The 25,643-nt window shown below is 35.5% G+C and overlaps 3 protein-coding genes across 3 annotated transcripts; 1 reads left to right on the forward strand and 2 right to left on the reverse strand.

Moving 5' to 3' along the window:
* Nucleotides 1-249: 249 nt before the first annotated feature.
* Nucleotides 250-7,134, reverse strand: LOC140816278 (retinoblastoma-related protein-like). Its single transcript, XM_073175423.1, is given in 19 exon segments — nt 250-689; nt 779-894; nt 1,331-1,443; nt 1,622-1,766; nt 1,876-1,995; nt 2,071-2,247; nt 2,578-2,650; nt 2,735-2,798; nt 2,801-2,896; nt 3,087-3,930; nt 4,012-4,208; nt 4,305-4,481; nt 4,581-4,647; nt 4,870-5,068; nt 5,604-5,650; nt 5,778-5,874; nt 5,971-6,095; nt 6,240-6,347; nt 6,797-7,134. Coding segments are annotated over 19 exon segments (2,982 nt in total). The 5' UTR covers nt 6,875-7,134; the 3' UTR covers nt 250-550.
* A 1,595-nt stretch (nt 7,135-8,729) lies between these two features.
* Nucleotides 8,730-14,805, forward strand: LOC140816574 (uncharacterized). Its single transcript, XM_073175925.1, has 10 exons — nt 8,730-9,087; nt 9,344-9,413; nt 9,669-9,793; nt 10,442-10,550; nt 10,630-10,693; nt 10,785-10,840; nt 12,158-12,265; nt 13,598-13,747; nt 14,084-14,254; nt 14,410-14,805. The coding sequence occupies exons 1-10, from the start codon at nt 8,870-8,872 to the stop codon at nt 14,641-14,643; spliced, it is 1,305 nt and encodes a 434-aa protein (XP_073032026.1). The 5' UTR covers nt 8,730-8,869; the 3' UTR covers nt 14,644-14,805.
* Nucleotides 14,806-18,238: 3,433 nt separating this feature from the next.
* LOC140817362 (DNA repair RAD52-like protein 2, chloroplastic) lies at nt 18,239-20,193 on the reverse strand. The gene is made up of 4 exons (XM_073177016.1): nt 19,849-20,193; nt 19,734-19,771; nt 18,673-18,764; nt 18,239-18,588 (listed from the first exon to the last, which is right to left on the reverse strand). Exons 1-4 carry the CDS (start codon nt 20,133-20,135, stop codon nt 18,448-18,450), a joined length of 558 nt encoding a protein of 185 aa, XP_073033117.1. The 5' UTR covers nt 20,136-20,193; the 3' UTR covers nt 18,239-18,447.
* Nucleotides 20,194-25,643: the final 5,450 nt, after the last annotated feature.

The raw sequence follows: 25,643 nt of genomic DNA on the forward strand, positions 1-25,643 counted from the left end.
AATCACCCCTTTCGTATATATTTTGTCCCAACTCCAAGACACAAGTGCTGGTTAAAGTATTATTTATTTTCGAAAGGATTAAATTAATATCCCTAGTTCGAGTGTTTATGCAGTACCGAATAAATCAGCGTAGGTAAAAAAGGGAGTACTTTTTTACTGTCACTAAAATATTATAAGTTCAACAAATATTCAAGTTATTTTGATGGACGAAACTGGCAAAAGAAGCATTAGAAAACGATAGTTTCCGAATTTTCAAAAACATAAAATGTATTTTGACAAGCATTTATTTGTTCCAAGGACTTGGCAAGGGAAATATAAATTCTTAAATTTGTAAACCAGCATTTACCAATTAGTCACTCTGCTCTTGCAGTTGCTCATTTAAAAGGAACTCAGAAGAAAACGCTACAACCTTATTAGTTAACGGAATGCCAAGACATGTTTGGCCAGATGCACACTAGAAAACAATACCCTAAACCATCGCCTAAACAAACTATACCTACTTAACGAGATATCTACAGAACAGAGTAAGGCTACTATGGAACCAAACCACCTACGAGTCGGGTTGCTCGGATTTCAAAGCAATGTTTCCATTCTTGAGGTAAAGGCTATTGGCAACCATGGAGTCCGTAACCAATCCAACATCTACATCAACATTATCAAAATTAAGTGTTCCTCTGAGCTTCCGAGTTCTGAAAATTGAACAAAAACACGGTGTTGATCAAATGTGTACAGATAAATATATTAAAGATTCAATGAAGTTTGTTCTAGTAGACTTTACCCGTTCAAATGCTTGTTGATGGCGGTAAGGTCTTTTGAAGGACTTTGGTAAGCATGAGTACTTTCTCCAACACAGGCATAATAGCTTTTAGAGCTATGTGAAATTAACGCATCCATCTGTCAATATAATCGTGAATTTATTTAAAAGAAAATAAGTCCACTCCACTGCTTTTGAAGTGAGCAAAGAGTCTGTGGGTGCTGGTTTATACCTGGATTTTCTATTTTATTGTTGGTGTGCAATGAACAGAAGGAAAAATAAAACACTTAGAAACAAAAATGCTGCATCACAAAGATGCAAGCTGTACAAAAGAAGAAATGTCTCACCACAGATTCAACAGCAAAGACACAATGCACATTATATAAAAAATGAGACATGTAATAATATTCCAGAAGTATCTGGACTTTTCGCTGGGGAAAAAAATTAAATAGCAGAAGTATCATTAATTTCACATAAACAAAATAGCAGAAAGAAAGAATATTTTGTACAACATGTACACATAAATAATGATTAGAATAATGTAACAGAAAAGGAAATTAAGAGGAAACTTCATACCTTCGCTGATCTCAAGGGAGAGACGTACACATTATGTGTTGATGATACTTTCCTTGGTGACATGTCTGGTATATTTGGAAAAGAAGACGGCTTTGGCGATGCAGGACATGGACCTGATTGGGATTTGGAAATAAAAATCAAGACAGGTTTCGGAAATATAAAGTTGTTCTCTCATTTGTTTATTATTTTTCTCACCTCGCCTTATCTGAACATTGTCCAAAAAAGACCATCGAAACCTAACCATTGCCCAGATGGATTCATAACCAATGAAACAAAAACAATAACACTAACCATCATTATTATTCCTGGTCTCTTGGCCACGATTACTACTTTCAGCCGATCCAGTAGAGGCAAACTCAACCAAAAGAGGCTTGACAGCAGGTATAAATATTTCATTGTAAAATGTGATGATATCAATGTGATCCGGACCACTTTTCTGTTCCAGGAGAAAAACCAAAAATGCTTACATTTCTTACTGTATCATGAAAAGGGAAAACAACCAATGCTTACAGGGAGTTGCAAACAATAAAGAAAGATTAATATACCCCATCGCGGCGCACCGCTGTCCAATCAACATAGACACTACGAAAAACTTGCGGTTTGCATTGAGACTCCTTTCTATAATTGAAAATGATTTCTTTGAAGGTTAAGTTCCGCTGGGAAATCTGCATATATAATAATCAGATGTCAGAGAACCGCAAATACTTGGTGAATATCTACTCAAAATCAGTTGAGCAAACCTTGGTAACTCCATAAAAGCAACAGAGAATAATTTGGTCAATATGTCTGTTAAAGAATAGAGAAGTCCTTTGACCAAGAATCTTCTGAAAAAGACAGTAGACGGACTCCCGTAACTGCTGTGACAGCTGTAGCCTCTCAACCATGCCATTAATTCTGACAGCGGCTAACTTTATAGTCTGAATAGAGCCACAACACGTGAAAAAATATGTGAAATCATTAAACGTTAAATAAGTGCATAAAGGAAAAAATCTGCAATAAGACAGACCATCCAGCATGTACGAAAAAAATTTTGCCAGACAAATACGACTTATGAGATACTCTCATAGACCTGATGAGAAATAGAAATGAGATTTTTTTAAAAAAAAGTAACCACTTTTACACGGTCATTGAGAAAAAGCACAGCGCAGACACAATCTCCGACGACAATGAAATGGGAAACAAAATATATCAACACAACCAGAGTAAGCTCGTGACTGACAAGTGCAATCACATTGAATATATTGTACCTTGCTGAAAAACACATTAACTGCTGTTTCAGCACAAGTTTCACCTCCGCCACCTGGATTTGGTCTTGTTGGACTGAAAAACAAGCATGAAGAAAACCACTTAGCACAATGTAAAAATAGAACAAGTTTCCTGTGTCCTGGGCTGTTCACAAAATACCTTGCAAAAGCAGACTGTAGAGCAGGCGGTGGAAATTTTGACTTTGTATTATTGAGAGCCATGAGCGATCCTTCACAGGAGACGTGAAAGAATTCCGTTCAACTAATACACTTCGGTACTCAGAGGACGTTTTTTTGGGGGAACAAATATCACCATTCTGACCTGAGATGATTATTTTCAAGTATGTTGGAGCACAAGAAATTTATACAATTCCAAAACATAAACAAGAATTAAAGATCGATAATACTGAACATTAATTGGGAAGTTAGTCTTCTATTAACATCTTACAAAGAAATTATTTTTCATTTTGAAATATCTTGCAGCCAAAATGCAAAATCAAATAAATAAGCACCATGTTTTTCAAGCTTTGGCACAGCGGGAGGGACTCCACAAGACATGTCGACGTGCATGGCGATAGCATCAAGAGATGGCATAGGCTCAGCCAACAAGCCTAGTCGACTAATTTCCGCACAAAGGGCAGGTCTTGCAACAGTCAAGGTGTTGTACATTGATGAACCTTTTTCCCAGACCATGCTCTCTAAGAGTCGTTCTTCTAATGAGTTTAAATGCCTTCTAAGCTCCCTAGGAAGACTTTCTTCATGCCTGATGAAACTTTCTATAACCTTGCTGAGATCAAAAGCGGTAATTCCAGTTCTCTCCAACACAGTTGGAAATAACATTGTCACGGTTTTATGCGTGGCAAGAACGAGTTCAGCTGAGCAGGCAAGCATACACCTATGAAACCTCTCATTGGTCAGCAAAGATGTTAAATTGATTGCTTGCAAAATCTGGGATTCCGCTGTGCACATCGCTTGTAGAACCCTGTAGTAAAGCTTCATTGCTTCCAGTCGACGTTGTTCAGCCCATATGTTATCCATCAAACTTGCACTTTGCCCGGGTCCACTACTTGGAAAGATGGCCTCAAGTATTATGTGAGCTCTTCTAATGACATCAGCAGTCACATCCCTATCACAAGATGACAGGAATCTCTCCAGTTCCGCTGAAGGTTTTGATGGAAGAGGAGCTACAACAGTTCGTAGCCATTTAGCAGTAGTCATAGCTGTGCTGACAGGTGTAGCAACCATTCTGGACAAGCCAACGGAAGGAATTTCGTACGAATGACCTAGAGGAGAAGGGTGGCAAGAAAGTGGACTTGTGACCGTCTTTGTCGGGGATGATACCGAGTCGAATTTTCTCTAAGCATGAAAAAAAATTGAATTTGTATACTGAGAAATTTGAGTTTATGGAAACAGCGGAATAATTAATTACAAAGTAACCTTGGTTCCGTTTCCTCTCATATTTATCGCATCCCCAGACAGGCTGCCTGAACCTAGCAAGCTGTCATCTTCGTTGATGAGTATTCTCTCATCCAATTCACCCTTATTGAGAATCATATCATAATCCTTTTCTAATAACATCATATTTGTAGATAAAGATGATTCATCCATCAAATCTTCAAAATAGATCAACCCATCTGCACTTGGACACAACAACAATATTAAATACTACACAGTTCAAATGACAGCATCCATGGAAGAAAGCTGTTGAATTGCCAACTCAATATACCAACCAGTGACAATATTTTCCAAATTTTGGGGTGTACATTCAGCAGCCAAGCAAGGCTTTTTCTTTAATATGGTAGTTATCACGTTATTTGCTTTTTCCAGCATTTTCTTCAACTCATCTTCCGAGGTCTCGTACAATTTGCAAAGTGATGCAAGTATGTCAGCCTTGCCATTTGTCATAACTGTATACAAAAGAACAAATGGAAAGATATCTTAAGCTACAAAGTAACTACATCACATAGTTCTAATTTTGAGGTAAAAAAAGGCCAAAGAAAGATTACCAAAGCGTTCAGAGTCATAAATATCAAATTTTCTGAACTGAGCAGGTACATGTATAACAAGTAATGCCTGCAAAAAAAATAATATGAGCATCGTAAAACTACTAGATTCAACAAAAATATTAAGATAAGAAGACCACACTGTTGCCAAAGGTTGGGGCCAAAGCACACAAATATGGTAATTAGCATCTACTAATACATATTACAGTTCTTGTTTCGTATGAGTGAACACTAACAGAATTGGAATTTAGTAAAATTTCACAAATTTGATTAAATATTAAAATCCACCAACCACTACAGAAACTAGACCATTGGTGCATGTTACAAGGTCCTTGAAACGGCCGAGCATATGCTCACGCAGCGCCAGGAAAAGCAACCATCCAAAGCGATAATAGTCTGAGACACAGCCAGGGTTGTTGTCACCAGTCGAATGCTTGTTATCACTACCATCAACTGTCAAGAAAAATTGCTGATATGCACGCTTGTAATGCCTGGAATCATAGTACAAATATTGAATCAACTCAGGGAGCCTATCCAAGCTAAATGTGTGATATTGTCTGTGAAAAAGAATACTGATTTAACAAAAGAGTATAGTGTCCATTCTCTATGATAATATGGCCCTAATTTGCAATTATTTACTTTTTAACTGGGTTTGGAACTTTATTCTCTTGGGAAAGGGCAAGGGGTTGTGCAGGGCGAACACCAAAGATTCCAATGTTGCTGATGATTGACAAGCAGTACCATATAAGGATATAAATTTCAGCTTATTTACTTTATGCCAAACAACTAATAAATAATGATACACTGCTTAAATGATATCAACTTCATTTGATAAAAACATTAGAAGACAAATGTAAGTTCATATATTACAAAGGAAACAAGAAGGAATAATTATAGAAGATGATGAAATCACTCTCTGAAAACATGTAGAAAAATAATTCACCGTGACAATGCAACCTGCTGAAACTTTGAAAATTGACATAAATGCAAAATTAAAGAAAGATAACATACTAAACAAATACCCACTTGCTCAAAAGGATCAAGTGCACAAAGTTGGTTTGTATTTCCTTTGCCTGATACCACAAAGAAGGAAGGAGTCATTAAAAACATAGCACCAAAATATAAGGTGACGGTGTGAAACACGCTAAAAAATATAGGATAACTTGGTAAAAAATGTAAGATAATCTGAGATGCAAGTACCTCAATTCTCTTCTCCCAGTCCCCTCCATACAAGTTACTTAAAATTGTTCCAACCTTGATCAAGAACTGAGGGAGTTCTTTAAAAAAGTCGACAATGCTGCAGGCCAAGAAATAATAGTCTTCTATTATCTCGAACTTCCAATTTTCCACAATAAAGAAAAATATCAAGCAAGTAAAGGAAAAATCAAAATACTTGAGCCGGGCTTTTATCAATATCTGGCATAGAGTAGGTCCCTTTTCTGTGGTACCACCATTATCCATCAGTCTTCTAGCCGTGAAAAGCACAAATGCAAACCAATATCGTTCTGCTTCTTCCGGCTAATAATGCAAAAACATCAATCAACTATCACTGGGTTAATCTGACAGTAAAATGACCAATTCATGATAAGGCGTTGTCCATTAAGATTTCATGCAATCGGTGACGAAAATGAGACAAGAAAATTGGCGAAGGTCACTGCATACCATCCCATTCCCAACAGCGGATATATTGGCCAACAAAACACTCTTGGTTTCGGCCAACAGCTTCATGGCTTGTGCCAAAAAAAATTCCTCGTCCAACTGTAAATCATTCTGTTTATAGGACAAGGACATATGTGAATCAACGATTCATTCAAAATCGAATGCATTTAACTTCAAATCTATAAACATGTAACATCAAAATTACAGAATCTGCTTTACATTGAGTAATTGCAGCAAAACACAATGAAAATCCTCAAAATTTAGCAAGTAATAAGTAGACAAAACCTGAACAGAACAGCTCGTGGCACGGGGTTTTACATCGTGCTTCTTGGAAAAATTGATACTTTTTTTTTATGTATGAGCAGATCAGCAGTAAATAATATCATAAAATCAAAATCTTTGAACCAACCCGTACATAAAATTTAATTAAAACGATAAAAAAAGGGAAACAAACCAAAATCAAGATCCATGTCGAAAACAAAAAAAAAAACAGTGACGGCGGCAGCGGTAAGACAGAAGACATGAGAAATTGAAAGGAAAAAAGAAACAAAAAGTGAAACCTTGAAAAAAAAATCGAATCGAGCTTCAATGGAGGTCTCCGGTGAATCTTCGGGATGGAAAATCTTCAGCTCGTCCATATCTTTCCGATCCCCGATCTAACGAATCGACAGATCAGGAGAATCAAGAAGGAGAGAAACCAAATCAAGAAGCTGCCAACAGTAGACAGAGTCGGAATATTCTCAAATTACACCACCGAGAGCTGGCCGCATCACCACCGGTCGGCCGCTCACTCTACCGAGAAAGGGGGGGTGCGCTCGGGGTTTGTTTCAAAGTACAAGTGTTATCAATCGGATAGGCTTTTACATGGTTTTTGTTTTGTGGGAAAATAAAACCCTCCCTGGTTGCGCGGGAAAAAACATGGCCATGGCATGCCAACCCATCATACATACATGCATCAAACCAATTATTGTGCGCCACGTGTTCCTACAGGTCTCGCATTCCCGCCAAAATCATGCTACTTTGCACTTTCGCGACTCCATTTTCTGGTATGTCGTCCTATCATAAACACCATCGATCGACCAATAAATATGATAATCAAATTACCATCAACTTTTGTTCGAGAAAAAAAAATCACGTGGGTATTTGACCTCTTTTAAGTTGTTGGATTTGTCGTTGGATTTATCGTTAATTTATAACATGAAATGATTCTCGATCTATTGATACGTTCGTTAAAAAGAATAAAACATAACTTACATCTCGTTAAATGATGAATGGAGGGCTTACAACGAATTCAAGATAAGATATTGAATCAATTGTTTTCGTAATTTTTATGAAATGATCATAAAATACCAAGTAGAATTAGTTTCAAAAAAAATAGTACAAAAAATTCAAAGGAATTTTCCAAGTCAGATAAGACCAGCCCAGTATTGCTTGTTGGGTGATTATTGTGCTTAGTATTTTTCAATAAATTGTCATGTTTTGTTTTTATCATGTTTCATGATATACCACTAAATAAGGGTAATAAATGTGCATTAGAAACATATAATTTTTCATTGATATAAGTTATTTATCACATGTATGTTAATCAAGAGTATGTCTTTTGTGATACGGTCTCACGAATTTTATCTGTGAGACGGGTCAACCCTATCGATATTCACAATAAAAAATAATACTCTTAGCAGAAAAAATAATATCTTTTATGGATGACTTAAATAAGAGATATGTCTCACAAAATACGAATCTTGAGACCGTTTCACACAAATTTTTGTCGTTAATCAAGTATGTGACACTATTGTTGAAAGATATATTCTGCGGTAATTATACAAGTCAAATGTTTCAAATAATACACAATTTAAACATTTCATTTAACTGTTTTTTTAAATGTCAAGGACATGGCGAACATGATCAGAATGAGAAGAATTTTAAGACTGTGCAGACATGAGATTATAAAGTTGAGAAAAATTTAATAACTAGTACTCATTTCGACAACATACAATTTTTTAAAAAATCCATATATTAAAAACTCGAAAATTAAATATGTTTGACTCGAGAAATTGTGTGAAGATCGACGAGTAAGAGGGTCAAGTTAAAAAATATTTATCCAATTCGGTTGAGTGGGGCCACGTGAAAAAGTGTTATTTGGATCGGAAATCCGTCCTACAGTTATAGTATATCTATTTAGGGGTGGTTAGGGTAGTATATTGTACTGAAAATATCGATATAGAATTTTTCCGATATCGATACCGAAAATTCGGTAAAAAAGTTCATATCGGTATCGTACTGATACCGAAAAATTTTGTCGGTACGACATTTTTTCGGTATATCGAACTTAAATTTTAAAAAAATTAATATATACCGAAATATTGAAAAAAAAATATTCTATACCAATATCGATACCAAAAATTTTGGTATTGTATCATAAATTTTCGGTATATCGATTTTTTTGATAAGTTGATATTTTTTCGTTAATAATGCCTAAATACCACCTGTATCTATTTCACAGGCAGTAATACAAGCCCCACACTCCACTTAGCAAGCAAAGGTGCGACTCTCGTGTATGCAGAGAGGTGGAGTGCAATCCTCGCCTCCATAGATTTCATTTCAGCAGAGCTTGTTGCGGCAGAGGTAGAACTATGGCGACTTGTGTGTGGAAGCCTCCTCCTATTTATCTCCGATGGCCGAATTTCGGTTGTCCCCTTCGTTTTAGTCAACCACGTCATCTTTCCCGTTCCTCACTCACGTTTGCCGATAACCTTTGTTCTGCTCGTGGTCCCAGTAGATTGCGTAGCAGCTCCGATCCGAATAATCAGACAGAAACAGTGGGAATTCAGCTTTACCGAGATATCGACAGGTTTGATCTTTTATGTCTTGGTGTTTTTTATGCTACTAGTGTTGTTGCTTGAATTCAATCTGATATTTTTAGAGTTAGCCCTTGACATGTGATTGTATTAGCTTTTCTATCAAGGGATGTTATTTCTCAGCTTCATTCCCTCGCTTTCTTTTTCTGGTAGCATATATATGGACATAACACATAACCTATTTTAGAATCTCCATGATTCTTCATTCACCAATTACGTTAAATAAGCTGTTTCTTCGATAATATACAGAATAATCACAGAGACTGTGAAACAATCTCAAGGTGGCAGGGGTGCTTCAGGAGACTGGAGTGAAATAGAGGTATACTTTAGTCTACTGGAATGAAATTGAGGTATACTTTAGTCAGTGCCGCTCGTCTGTCTTATGGATTTGGCAGTTTTCTATCAAGAGTTGTCAGCTTTCCTTGAGAATGGATTATATTTTGGCTTCTTTTAGATTTTTTTGCTCGTCCTGTAAAAGTGCTAAAACTACTTGGTGGAGCAACTATGTTGTTGAACAGATGAAGGGATTTTTAATGTGCAGAGATTTCTCATAATATTTCTATGTAATATTCAGGGAGCTTGGGTATTGAGACCAAAAGCTTCTAAGGTTAAATCTATCGTACATTTTGTTGGTGGTATATTTGTTGGGGCTGCCCCACAGCTTGCTTACCGCTTGTTCTTGGAACGCCTTGCAGATAGGTGGGGATTTTTTTACTTCTGAAAATGTTTGCTGATTCTTTATTTGACCTCTTCCATTTACCTCTTTGATGTCGTACCCTTGTTATATTATGCTCTACTGCTACAATAAGGAATATTTTACTACTCTGCCTTTGACCTTCATTCATCTTCCTTATTTGTTGTTTATTGTTATCAGCTCTTTATAGGAGAAGCTGGACCATTTTTTTAGCATCACTTTGTCGAAGTTCCATTTTATCTATTTAGGATTCCCTTTTTCTTTTTCCTTTACACTATAATTGTTTGGTTTGTCTTTTGTGCTTTGGTTGGGGGGAAGGCCGTCGTAGAAGAACAGGGACGAATAGTGTTGGAAATCTGGATAACCAACGCTGTGATATGATTGTGTTCCTCAGAATATTCTAGGATCATTATTTTCTCGTGAACAGAGAACGTAAATATTGTAATTAGGAAAGTAGAATTCTGTCCTAAATTTAGCTTTTATCAGTTTTCCTTTCGCATCTTAATCTCTTTTCTAAGAGAACTTTGTATTCATTCAGAAATATACAAGAAAATATTTTCTCATACTTTCCAAGGAATAGGATAAATATCTTGTTCTATCATCATTGAGAACTTGATTATAATAACTTGCATATTTTGCCCTGTTTGATTCAGGGGTATATTAGTTATAGCCACACCTTTTGCTAGCAGTTTTGACCACTTCCTCATAGCTGATGAAGTTCAGTTTAAATTTGAGAGGTGTCTTCGATGTCTCCAGGAAAGAGTAAGTTTTACCTTCAAATGTGTAGAAGTAACTTGCTTCCTAAACCAGAAGTTTATTGTTGAGTTGTTTTGTTGCACAGGTGGAAGATATTCCTACTTATGGCATTGGACATTCATTGGGATCTGTGGTTCATCTTCTCATAGGTTGACATATTATGTATATATTTATTACTTTTATAGCAGTTGTAATCAAGACAAGGCCTGGTAATAGTTGATTTGGTTTGCTGATCATCAGGCTCAAGGTATGCTGTACAAAGGAATGGGAATATATTAATGGCATTCAACAACAAGGTAAGACAAATAAGATTATCTTAACGTCTCTGAATTCGTGAAATTGAAGACTTCTTTGAGTGTCGTATTCATGGGTTTCCGAATCAGTTCGTAAGTTGATGTCCATATATGTCTTAGGAGATGAGTGCAAGAGAATGTAGGCTTTAAGTATTCATGTTCGATGATGTAAAATTTAGTTACAAGACATCCAGACTTGACAGTTTGGTAATTTCATCAAGCCACAAGTATGAAACTACAAGTCCAACTTACTTTTCTTAGGTTGTGCGTGGATGGAATAATTTGATTTGAAGAGAAGGACTTGATTCGGGAGAGAGATTTGAAAAGTGGATTTGAAATTCACCCATCAAATCTATCATAATCATCATTGCATTTATATATGATAAGGGAAGGGTGAAATCCATAGTTTTAAATCCCTCTATACAAGCCTAACCTTAAGGTAAAATGGGAGCTTTCTTTTAAAAATTGAATACCATTTGACAACTCTCTTCATTCAAAGGTTGAACGGGTTTTGCAAATGAGAGGTTCCTTAGTACTAGAAGTACACCCCTAAAATGTTTTATTAAAACAAAGTTATTCGTTTTCTTATTAGGTAGCAACTTCATTAGGCCCCAGGTCTTTTGATATCCTAAAGTTGTTCTTGAAGGAAGAATTAGGACGAATGGAAGAGGGAGAAATACCATTTAATTAGGTGCACATTCGTGTATTTTGTGCAAACAGTTGCACACTTATTGCATAAATTTCACAATAGCGAGGAACATGACAATTTTCTTATGCTTTGCCACTTATATTGCTCTCACCATACTCTCTGACTTATTCATATAATGGATATATGGTAGCTCAGCCTAAGACAAATGTCACCTTGGAAACATTCTGTCTTGAGTAGAAAAAATATCATCAATTTAAATGACAATCATCTAATGGACATAAGTTCCTAGTTTGACTTAATCTATTGGTTGTCCCTTTTTTTCATGTGTTTTTTGACTTCTTACTCTACAAAATAATCTTACTATCTAATTAAAGTTGAGGCCCCTATACTAACTCACTTTTAATAAATTTGGTGAAATTGCATTTAGATTACAATTATGCCCTCATTACATAACTTTATCGATGATTTTTTTACCTCAAATAGTCATATATTTTAATGTAGTTTTAAATTTTTAGACGGTATATCACTCTTAATAAAATATATGAAAATATCATTAATTTGAATTTTTTTTATCATGATTAGATAAATATTTTAGCTATATAAGCACGCAAAGGGTGTGCACTAGTATATGTTTAAAGTTTAGGTGCTTTACATGTTTATTCTACTTTTAGGAAGCAAGCCTGGCCATTCCTTTGCTTTCACCCGTTCTCGTTCCAATGGCTCAAAGCATTGGGCCGTTTTTGTCACAATTAGCATCATCGCCAACAATTCGCTTTGGGGTGAGCCTTCCATCTTATGCATTTTCAGACGTTAATCTACTACAGCAGGCAACTTTGTTAGCTTCACAATTTATGCTGAACAAATATTGCAATCTTGGAAAATTAACTAGTTTTATGTGCTATCAAAAACCGTTCCTTTAATTATGGCTTTTTAACTGTGATTGTGCGCCTCCTATCAATACCTCTATTTTTTCTGCAAGGCTAGTAGTGTTGTTAAATATTATGGAAAATATTTTCGGGAAGATGTGTTATGGAATATTGTTGGAGAATGTGATGTCTATTTGTTTTTATTTTCAAAATAGGCTAATATTACCACAACTGCCAAGTTATATGAGGCACTAATGACATCACATGTATTTGTTTATTTCATTTTCATGTTAGATATTTAAAATTTTAAATTAAATGGTGAGTTAAAATATGGTATTATAAAAAAACTCTTTCTGGAGAATGATCTTCTTCCATCAGTCACCAACCCATTTCTCCCGACAACTCCTTGTATTAGTATGACCCAGTCATATGGTCAGATGCTCCAGTGTCAATTATCCAACATTTGTTTGATGAAGATGTTGATGAAAGGGAGTGGTTGTATCACCTCTATTGGCTAAGTTGGTCCATTAAAAATATCATAACCAATGCCATGAGAATAGGAGACGCTATTCATTCCAGCTGAAAATCCCATCGAGGGCTCAATTGAAGTCTCACTTGAGATCTTTGATTATTTAAAAAGCCTTCGTAACAGATCCCTTTTGTTTATTTTGAGAAATTCAGCCCACTTTCCGTCACCATTTCATTTGCTGCGATGAGAGCTATGCGATTTTGCCCTTTTTCTTCTTTGCTTTACAATGAGGCAGCTTTCCATGGAGTTTTCATCATGTTTCTTGAGTTTCATGGTTTGTCATAAAATCCTAGGCCCCTACACCTGTGAGTATGTTATAATACTCGCTGACAGTCGTGACTTGGTTGGTGTTTTGGATTTTACCAAACTAGATAACATTGTGATTTGTTTTCTATGTCAAATTATACATTCTTGTCCGCTATCCCTATTTCTTTAGCCTTTGAATGGAATCAATTTGTTTTTCAATACTTGGCTCCATAAAATCGATGACCAAGCCATTACAATGGCATTCTCAGCCTCCACGCAGAATAACCCTTGCAATAACTATTTCCTTGTTTTAGGCAAAATATTTTCTTCATGTTGATCCTCTCTCTCTCTATATGGATGGGACATGTTTACTCTTTTTTCATTTTAGTCTTACATTTGAAATTTGTGTTAGTTCTTGCTATTATTTACTGATAAATTTCAGACTAGCAAACTATATTTGAAACTTGCAGGCGGAGATGACCAGGAAGCAATTTGAGAACCTCAGTCCTGCCATTTTGAAGCAAGTTCTTCCTTTGGTTGAGCAGCTTCCTCCGTTGTACATGGACTTGGCTAAAGGGAGGGAAAATTTCTCACCGAAGCCAGAAGAAACTCAGCGTCTGGTAAACCATGTTTCCTGTTGGTAGAGTCCGAATTTTCATTATTCTTTCCAATATTATACCGATAAACAATGATAATCATGAGATGGCTACCTTTCTATAATAGTTGGTGTGTTTTATTAATTTCCGTGTGCTGTGAGGGCTAAATATTATTAAATCTAGCTTATGTTCTTCGGAAATTAGTTTGGGTTGGATTCTGGCTGGTTATTGTGAAATTTGGTGGAAATTCTCGAGAAAAAGTTTTCAGAGCAAAATGCATTATTTAGTAACAACTAATACCCGTCAATCGTGACAAGATTAATGTCTGTAAGTTATTTTATTTGGTTGTGTAATTGACAGATCAGGTCTTACTATGGCATCTCAAGGAATCTTCTGATAAAGTTCAAAGATGATACCATTGATGAGACTTCAGTACTAGCCCAGGTTCTTACTTCAGATTCTGCCATCAGTTCAATGCTGGACATGTCTATCCGTTTGTTGCCTGGGGATCATGGGCTGCCTCTGCAACAGGTGAGCCATAATTTAAAATGTTCACGATATGTAGGAATCATAGATATGCTCTCATTTACTATTTTGGCAAGCACTTTAATTTTAGGATGAAAATATGTCTCCCCAAGTAAGATCTCGAAAACAAAACTCTTATTTGTTGATATTCTCAATTTCAGGCTCCTTTTGATGTTCCCCCAGCAATGGCAGATGCTGTCAGCCGGAGCGGGGAGTTTCTGGTGACATTAACCGCAGGTACACCCTGGGAGGCCGTCGCCAAAGAAGTGGGCAACACGTTCAGCACAGACTCGAGAATTTTCGCTGAAAATTCCAAGGATATTGATGGGCTTGTCGATGTGATTGCAACTTGGATAGCCTCAAATCCTAGTCCAACAAGGCTTTTAAAGCCGTAGAAAAGAAAGAAAGAGAGATGCACAGAGAGAACGTAGACAAGAATGATAATAGCATGTATAGATATGTTGTATCTATTACAAAATTGTGTGTAACATTTGTTGTAATTTGTGTATGAAATAAGACATGGTTCGAATATCATAATCAACGTCTACTCTTTTGTATTTTTAGCGGTGAAAAAAGGAATAACAATGTTAATCAACTTATCAAAAAGAAAGTAAACAAGGGTTTCGAAAATAAGGCAGAAAAAAGATCCCGTACTCAAATTTCGAGGTAGGTTATAGTTTCAGGTCAGGGTTTGCGTTAAAAAAAAGACGGGAAATTTGGGTTCAGTCCTCAGCCGTCATTTTTTTTGTGTTCAGTCCCTAGGTACTTTTTTAGTACCACATTTTCACATGAAGTGTACCACATTTCCACATGAAGTGTACCACATTTTGTATGACATAGTACCACAATTTTGTGGGTAGGGAGTGAAGCCAAAGAAATTTTTTGGTTGGGGATTTTTCAATAACTTCTCCTTAAAAAGATACAAACCGTGATCTCGTCTAATCAGGATTTATTCCACCCTACACTTATGGTAACTACACAAATATCTAATCCAAATTATGTAAGTATTATTTCTCGTTGCTCAATGCGAATACAAAAATAGACGTGAATTCTCCAGTAGCCCTTGGATAAAATATTAAGACACTACCCATATACTAAGGCTATATTTGGTGTGTAGGATAAGATAACTAATTGGATTGATGACAAAACTCAAGGTGATGATATATAATGTGTTTTGATAAATCACATTTTGTTTGGTAAGATTTTAATGAGTATGATAAATTTTTCATTTTCTGTTGTCGAGACAAAAATACCCTAAATAAGTATTGATGACAATTTGGTATATAAAATTATATTTGTATCAGTGTTTTCAAAATCACGTGTTCTGTTAATAAATAAATATTTTATAAAATTTTAAATTATAGAATATGTATTTATCTGATAATTTATTTTTTAAGAAAAATTAATATGATTTTGTATTTTATCTCATTTTTAATATTGATTTCTAATTATTTTTTCTCTATTTTTTAAATTTTATTTAATTTCATCATGAAATTATTTATGTGATATGTGTGCAAATAAAAAAAATATAAACAATCAAATAATAGAGTCCAAATCACAGAGGTTCTAACCTTCAAAACTCATAAATTTCAATTTAATTTAAATAATTTCATTCAAGAAAAAAAAAATGAAATTTCAAAATTAATCAGCAAAAAATCAAACGCTTACCACCGCAATACCCATACCAAAGAATATTTTGATTTCCTAAAACCTGAGCCGAGAGCATATTAAAATTGTAGATCTCTCATGTTGAGTCTTTTGTGGGTAAAATGATAATTTATGTTGTATTTTAGGAACTGAGTGAGTCTCATATTAGACCGTCTCACAGATCTTGTTCTCTGAGACGGGTCAACCCTACTCATATTCACAATAAAAAATAATAGTCTTAGCATAAAAAGTAATAATTTTTCATGGATGACCCAAATAAGAGACCCGTCTCACAAATACGATCCGTGAGACCGTCTCACACAAGTTTTTGGCTAAAGAACTATGAATGATCACGTGCGATGCACGTAGGGGACTAATAATGAAAAATAAAGATTTAGATAATTTTTAAAATCGTTTGAATAACATCTTGTTTATAAATATTTATTAATCTAAATATATCAAACCACAATAAATAAAAATACATTATGACGATAAATCAAATATATTCATTTATTTATATAACATTTTTCAATTCGTATGATTATAACATAATGATAGCTCTATCAAATTAACAAGATATTTTTCATCCAAATATTATTCACAATGGAAAACTATAAAAATAAAATTAATAGACAACCAAAATCACAATATTTTTAAATGAAGTGCATATAGCGATTGTCAAATAAAATTCTCTTAATTAACTAAAATATCATAATGATGTTAAAATAAAACCCATAAACTTGTTATTAAGTTAAATATCAAATTTGTTTTTGCTAACTTTAACTCCTTCCGAATTTTACTTAACTTTCTCCTTCTTTTAAAATAATATATATTATACATAGTTAATTTATATCATAATTGATCATTCGAAAATTAATATTGATGATTAATAGTTTCATGTTAAATAAAATTTTAAAATAATATCAATCAAATAAATATGTGTAGTAAAACACATATACGTAACATTCAGTTTAAAAATATCACATATAAAAAGTTTAATTTATAAAAAATGATAATAAATTAGCACTATAATTCATATTTATTATAAATATTATCTTAATTAAAAAAATTACAAGGATTATCTCATAATTTAATACAAAAGTATAAAGTAATTTTCATTCTTTTTTATTTCTCATTAATTTCTTTTTCTATGAATAAAGTTGAAATAATTCAAAATAATCAAATCATATTGCAAATAAAATATTAGAAAATTTGCAAAAGATCATATATAATTTGCGGCTCTCAATATCTATTTTAATTGGAAAAAAACATAAGAAAAATGACATTTTCTCGCATAGTTTTTATAACACTTATAGAAAAGTGTATGCTTGAGATATATACTGAGACATTAATTAATATCACAATTTATTAAATTAAAAATATAAAAAAGTATCATACTAATGTATTTGTAATATTTTTCGTCAATTTAACTAAAATAATGAAATAAAGTTATTCTCATTTTCCATCTCAACTCTTAAATCAGAAAATTAAAAATGCACCAAAATAAATAAATGAAAAATTAATGAAGTAATTGTGTGTAAAAGTGTAACTAAGAAAATTCACAAATCAAACTTATATATTTATAGTTATATAGATCTGCTAACTTTTAACCCCTTGCCGATGTTGTTTAACTTTATCTGTTTTTTTAGAATACATATTATTGATAGTTAATTTTATATCAGAATGGATCATTTGTGAAACACTAATGAAGTAATGGTGAGTGAAATGGTAACTAAGTAAATTAACAATACAAATTCATATCTCACCTAAATAAATAAATAAATAAAACATTTATGAAGTAATGGTGAGTGAAATGATAACTAAGTAAATTCACAATTCAAACTCATATTTATAGATAGTATAGATAGATATAGATATTGATCAAACTCATATCTCACCTAAATAAATAAAACATTAATGAAGTAATGGTGATTGAAGTAATGAAGTAATGGTGATTGAAAAGGTAACTAAGTAAAACATTAATGAAGTAACGATGAGTGAAAAGGTAACTAAGTAAATTCACAATACAAACTCACATATTTATAAATAGTATAGATAGTATAGATATAGATATAGATTAGATCGTCAATCCCACCAAAACAATGGGATGTCATTTCAATCAAATATGTTTTTTTATCATGAGCTTCTTGATTAATTCAACCATAAAAAATGAGACAAACATAGGTTTAACAATCTATCCTTTACCGATCACCCACACCAAACATACCCTAATTAGTTAGCATGCAAAAGCTTTGTGGGTTCTGGCCATTGTTCTTGTCATCTTTCATGCAATGCAGCCCACACCTTCATCAATAGCAAGGTTTTATAAATTAATGACTATGATGAACCTTGGGAATTTGTTTATCCATATTTGTCCAACATCACGTAGATCAAAATTTGTAAAAACATTAGTTTCTACAACCAGAGTTCAAAATCAGGACAGTGTCAGAACACAAATAGCATTAATATGTACATCATAATATCAAGGGGAAAAAAATAACAGATACATGGCGTGTAATTTCTTCCGGATCTTCCATCACAGAAGTTTCTATCTAAACATCGTGATAAAGATATAAGCCAAGTCCAAACCGAGCACAAGCTCTGCAAAAAGCTATTTCCTCCGCTTTGGCAACAGGATCTGTTGAACTGCCGACATCATCGGCTAACACCATCCCAGTCGATTCACGATGTGCCTGCATCGTTTCGCACATCCAACGCATTTTTTCAGTTTCCATATATCATAAATCAAGCATAATGAAATACAGCCATAAATATACCTCTCCATCCGATCCTCGTACAGTGACACGGTAAACCACTGTCACACTTCCATTTTCCGAAAATATAACATCACGAATTTCTCCACACCAACCTATGAAAGAAATATCAGTAATAAACTATTTGGCACTTCAGCTGACGAAGAGATGTGCAAATCCAAGTGCTTGGGTAACAAATATTCGCTGGCCAAAATTCATCAGTCACCATTGAGGCCAATTTGTCACATGTTCTTAGCTCTAAGATCTAATTGCACAACCAATGTGCCCTAGCAAGAGCAACATGCTGACTGATAAATACAAAGGAACAATCGTCCCACAGCCTGCCATCGCCACCACGAATTGCGGCCAACACCGATACAAATCGACTTAATCATCACTCTTAGCCTAACCGTATCAAACATCTTTATTTTCACACAATATTTTAATCCAGAATATATTAATCTGAACGTAAAAGATAATTTTATTTAAAATTTTCTGGCATTATTTGCGATTTAAAACAACAAATCTATTTTTCCAAGATATAACCCAAAAATTATTTATTTTACCACAATATACTTCAAAAACCTTCACCTAACACTCCCAAAATGCTAGCATATCGGACATAGTCGAGAATAATAATTCGACTTTATCTACTAACACAGTTGGTATGGTATCTCTCGGATTATCCTATACTACATCGAGAAATCTACACCCTCTGCATGTATATGAACTTTTGTATTGATTTCTTTAACTTCAATAAACTGTAAAGAACAATCGTAAATTCACATAGCACAATTCTCGATACATTATTTTAATTCTCAAATGCAAGAAGGAAAGAGACACCCAAAAAAACACCTAATCACTTGGAGAAAAAGATTTTGGTCAAAAAAATTAAGCTTTAAGCATAGTTCTCCCAATACAATGAAACAGCGTTACACCGGATAATTGAATTTAAATTTTATTATAAACATGTCGAGAAGGGATTTGCAAACATTAACTTCCAATTCAGGGAAAACCCATCGACAAGAAGCATAATCAAGATCAGGCAAAAGCCAGAGAGCGATGAATTATTTAGCATAAATCACCTGGAGCATAAAAGCTGAGCATACGATTGGCCTGGTACCTGGTCATAGACAGGGATCGGAAGAGTTAAAAAAAACTCGAAATTGGTTTCAAATCAGAGATTTTCACGGTAATTACCAGGGGATGAAGGTGGATTTATGATCCTGAGTGTTGATGATATTATCTGGGATCCTCTTGTTGAGGTCACGTAGAATCTCAGCAAGGGGACGAGTGATGCAGGAAGACTTGTCCAGAGGCACCATGTAATTGGAATTCGGGGCGGGGGCGGCACTCCCCTTCTTACCGCTACTGCTATTGCCGCCGGAGACCGCAGAAATGCGAAAATTGAGTTGGGTGGGAGCGTGGCGGAGCAGCATCGGCGGCTCCGATGGGTGAAGAAAAAGTTTAGGGGTTTGGAGGGCCATCCTTACAGGAGCAGCGGTTGTTTAACGAGAAAGAGAGTGGAATGGTAGTTGAGTAGTTGAACTATTTGGGCCAATCCTAATATTCATTTCTCTATTATTTTTATTTATTTGTATAAAACATAATATATTTTTTAAAAAATAATATACATTAATATACCGACGTATGCATTTAATTTATTTTTATAATTTATTTGATTTATATTTAAATGAAGATAAAAATATTTTATAAGAATAACGAAAGTCTACACTGTAATTTTGATATATGATGAAAAAATAAATTAAAAAAAGATAAAATAAGAATTAAACCTACAACTCAATTCTTAGGAAACAAATGCTCTGTCCTCTAAGCTACATATGTATGACTCGCATTAAAATTCTAACACTTTATTGATATATATAATTATTAAAACAGACAATGACACCAAAAATTAGTTATTCTAAGAATTACAAACTTAATAATACAGTATATATAATTTAAAAAAAATTGAATAAAAATAGAATCCAAATATACATGTTCACTCAACTTTTTATAGGAAGTTGCTAACAAATAAAAGACATTTATAGGAAGTACACAACATGTACAATAAGAGTAAGTCTCATGTGAGACAGTCTCACGGATCATAATCTGTGAGACGGGTCAACCCTACCCATATTCACAATAAAAATGTTTAGCCCAAATATTTGAAAACCCATCCAATATAAAAGCCTGCAGAATATGAGAAGGCCCAATGAACAAGCCCATAAAGTGTCAGTTGAAGGCCATGACGGAGGAGGTGATCCACGACTCATAATGGATAGACGTGGAAAATGGCCAAACCGTTTAGGGGAGTTGTACAAAAATGGGAACGAAGGAATCAGAGAAGGCTCTCAACAACTACACACAAAAAATCTACAGCAACGTTTCTGCAAATTTGCTCTCATTTATTCTGTTGTCTATTTTATTTCCAGCAATCATCTTCCATAGATTTCTCTTTTGTAAAAACTTTGTTAGAATTTATAAAAACATAACTAATGTTGATGTTGTTTATGGATTTCCCTGTTAATTCCATTATATTCCTCATTCTGTGATCTTAGTTTTGGAGCCATTTCGAAGGAATTAGAATGAACGATCGAATCGAGATCCGCAACGCTTGGTAAACGAAGTCAGATTATTTCACAAATTCGGCACGAACACGTGCCTGGCACGCCCGCAAATTTTCGTGACAAACAAGTTGGCACGCCCGGTGGGACCAAATGCCTCCAAAGCGTACTGAGAAGAGTGAAAGAATTCCTCCATCACTGGGGAAAGATCATCGTTTACAAGAAGAGTTTCAGGAAACTGATGCAGATGGAAGAACGGTGGAAAGGCTAGTTCACCAGTTTGAAGAGGAGACTATGAAGGAAGGAACTGTTATTTCTGGTGGTGATGGGCTTTCACTGAACTTTATGTTGGCCATGGAGAAAAATATCCGCAGTGATATCAGAGAAATGAACCAGACTTTCGCTACTGTCATGATGGAATTTGTGACAGAAATGAAGGAATGGAGAAAGTCTGCAAAAGGCGAGGTGGTTACTACAGAGAATGACAAACTTCAAGAAACTGATGTTAAATCGCTGAAAGATCAAGGCCAAGGATTAGGAGTTTCTCAAGCAGGTGAAAGTCGCCGCTTGGGGGAGGCACTGATTCCTGAATCTGCCAAGGAAGGAAGATATACTCCTCCGCACAAAAAAGACGAGGAGTTGGGGTTGAAATTCCAGAATTGCAATAACAGTAAACAAATGGCTGCTAATATGTTCTCTGTGACATCTCCTAACTCACATCCAGTGATGTATGGTGATGGGGGAATGCGTGGATTTTCAGCGCCAGGTTCAGGGAATAACACTCGGGGGGCAATATATCCTCCTTACCAGTTACGACAAACTCCAGTGGTGGATTTTGAGATGGTACGTGATGTTATTCAAGAGTTGTATGGCCCAGGAGTGAGGCCAATCAACCGACCAGAATTCTATAAACCGTATTCTGATGTTGTGGATCGTGACAACACTTATCCAAGAGGATACCGCATTCCAGACTTCACGTTATACTCCGGGGAAGACGGTCAGTGCAGCGTGAAACATGTGGCCAGGTTTACAATTCAGTGTGGGGAATTGGCAAATTTGGAGAACTTTCCTAATTTCAAGTTACGTTTGTTCTCCAATTCCTTGACCAGCACTGCTTTCACATGGTATGCCACACTGCCTCGGAAAATGATGTTTGAGGTAAAGGAGAACAAGACAGAAACTTTTCATGGAAAATGCCGCTGTCACAGTGGAAATGATATGTATTATAGTGGGAGGAATATGAGGTACAGTAGGGGATCCATGGCCAAAAGGCCGGAGAACCAGCACCTTGGAAAGGTTTCATTTCATGGGTCAATGAATGGCGAGGGAAGGAGTGACCGACAGTCATTCCAGAAGCTAATACAGAGACCACCACCTCTAGACACCGATAATAGATATGAAAGAAAATCTCGTTTTGTTATTCCTCCCAGAGCAATCCTCAATGGTGTATGGAAACGGGCGGAGCATTTAAAGTTCCCAAAACCGCTTTCTCGGACCCAAAAACGACGTTTGTTGAGAGAAAAAGCTGCTGAGCGCAGATCTAAGGTGGAGGAATCACTAAGAGAGAAGAAAAAATTTGGGAGGAAGGCTACTGAAGATAAAGAAGAGGAAGATGGTGATTTGTTAACGGAGGAAGACAGTAATGTTGTCAAGAGAGCTACTTTTAAAGTGGGGCAGATTTTAGTTTCGTTTGAGTGTGCCACTGGCTCATTAATGTTGCCAGAGGAATTCAAACGCAAAAGGGTGTTTGAATCCGATGTATTCCCTGGAAGTCAAAGTGGTACAGAACCTATCCAAACTGATATTTTGAATGAAAGCATTGATGTTCTTATCGATGAAGAGAAAAGAGTGTTAATGAAGCGACCTACCAATGAAATGACGAAACATATCAAATCACTCTACATTGTAGCGCACATGAATGGAAATCCGTTTTCTAGGGTGCTGATAGATAATGGGTCTGCTGTGAATATTTTGCCATACAGAATCCTTAAGAAGTTTGGGAAGAATGTGGAAGACTTGATATCTACCGAATTCTCTGTGGCAGCTTTTACTGGGGAATCTACAAAAACTTTAGGAGTGTTGCTAGAAAATGTTACTGTGAGGTCTCATCCTCGCTGTCAGCTTTTTTCGTGGTCCATTCCAGTGCTAGCTTCCATGAGTTGTTAGGGAGGGATTGGATTCACTCCAATCATTGTGTACCATCATCTATGCACCAGTTACTGTTAATGTGGAAAGAGGATGAAGTGGAAGTGATACAGGCTGATTCACAGCCGTATCAATCGAATTCCAATGCCGTGGAAGCTAGATATTATGATGGAGCATTTGGTCCAATCAAGTTTTGTAACTACAAGATGTATGGACAACCAGGAGCAGTGTACATGGATACTCAAAAGGTTAAAGAAATAGTTGAGAAGGTTCTCAAACCTACTGCCATGGTCTCTCCTAGACCTATGGTCCGACCTATTATCGAGGAGGTCGATGACTAAGTTCACTAAAAAAGAGATGGAAGTCGCTGCAACTTCCGAATGGAAAGCCACATTGTAGCAGCTGGTGAATGAAGTACAATCTCAGGAGTTGTGGGATATCGATGGAGCTAAAGTAATATTTGAGGAGGAACGTAGAGGTAGTGAGGAAGAAAAGTTACAAATGAGGATTTCATCTTAGCTCCGGCTTGGATGAAAGATCGACAGCCGGAGACATGTGGTTTATAAAAATTGAAAAGATGGGAAGTATTGTACAAAGTAGGCTGGATGGCCACTTTGGTTAATTTTGTCATATTGGCTTATAAGAAGTTTCTGTAAATATGAGAGGAATAGGCTTTTAAGCCATTCCTTGCTAAAAAGTTCATTCCTTGCTGAATTTGTTTGCAAATAGTGATGAAGCATCTGTGAATAAATAAAAAGAAAATTTGCTCATGGAATCCTTTGCAGCTGATGTATTTTTAAGAGAATAATGTGTTGTCTTGTTAGCCGAAGTGATGACGTGTAGAGTACGTTTATTACATATTTCGATATTTTGATGGTGTTTGGAAAGTATGGGTGTTAATGAGCATTGGTGATAGCGTGTTGTGAGAATCTTAAAGGAAACAGGCTAGTTAGCCGTTATTTTTAAGTGATTTTTACAAAAATTTTGGCAGAGTTTCCCTTGTAAATGTGATATGCCAAAATTGTAAACACCTGCAAATATATCTCAAGCAACATATACCAGAACAACAATGTATTTTACAAACAAAGTTTGGCTATCAAGCCACTTTTCCAACCCTACACCTCATAAAAGACACTTGCCAAACCATGGCAAACAAGTGCAAAAAAGTACACCTACCGTCCCTAGCCTACTTATTTTTTTTCAAATGTGTATTACACTTCATACATATATGCTCAATCAGTTGCAAAGATATTCATCCAAGCTTGGAAATTATTTTGGATTGGCCGGCGGCATTCCCAAGAGGTAATTTCCATATCCATTGGTATTTAAGATACTGCTTGCATTGGCCTTTGAGATAAATCCTCAATTTATCCAACTATGTTCCTGCGAAATAAATGGGAGCACATTAGAAATAATGGGATGTTGATCAACAAAACCATGCTTTGTGTGTGCTATTGTTGTCATTGATGTGGCACGTGTCACTTTTTTGTGAGATGGAATGAATCTTGCCATTTTTTAATTTATGGCTTGCCAAGATTCCAGAAAATGAGATCTCATCCTCAGTGAATTTGGGTGGAGCATCACCATTCCTTGTGCTGGTACATTTCTTTTAAGCGCATGGAATACAGAAGTTGCACTAGCTATATGCCAAGTTTTGAATATGGGCGCCAAGGGAGCCGTCCTGTTGAGATGCAAGCAGTGGGTGTTGCAAGGTATTGCTCATAAAAAATTCATTCTGACATATTCACGAACACCTTGAGTGCATCATGAAATATGATATATTCTACAACGTTTTTGTGATGAGGGATTGGATAAATGGTGAAATATACCTACCTCGAGAAGATGTGGTTTGATGTGAAGGAGATTGACGATGACAACTTTCAGAAACTTGAATGGCATCACAAAGTCGATGGAGCGGCAATTTCTTCGGGAAAATCGGTGGGCACCGATGAAGGTTTGGGGGAAGTGAGAAAGAAAGAGATAAAGAATGGTTTGAGGAAGGTAATATGAATTAGGGGGTTCAGGGAATGCACACTTTGATTTAACCCGATGGAAGGAAAACATGTGTCTCGGTCAATTCATATTCAAGTCACAGAACCATTCCTTCTTAACCATATATTTCTTCGCAGTGTATAATAGCTAGTTTGGCCAAAATTGGGCCAAATTAGTAAAATGTCCAAATAGCCAAAATTGGGCCAAAAATGCCCAAATTGGCCATTGGCCCAAATTGGCTAGGGGGGCAGTTGTTTAGCCCAAATATTTGAAAACCCATCCAATATAAAA

Source organism: Primulina eburnea, chromosome 16, assembly GCF_022965805.1.
Source record: "Primulina eburnea isolate SZY01 chromosome 16, ASM2296580v1, whole genome shotgun sequence".
Classification (NCBI taxonomy): Eukaryota; Viridiplantae; Streptophyta; class Magnoliopsida; order Lamiales; family Gesneriaceae; genus Primulina; species Primulina eburnea.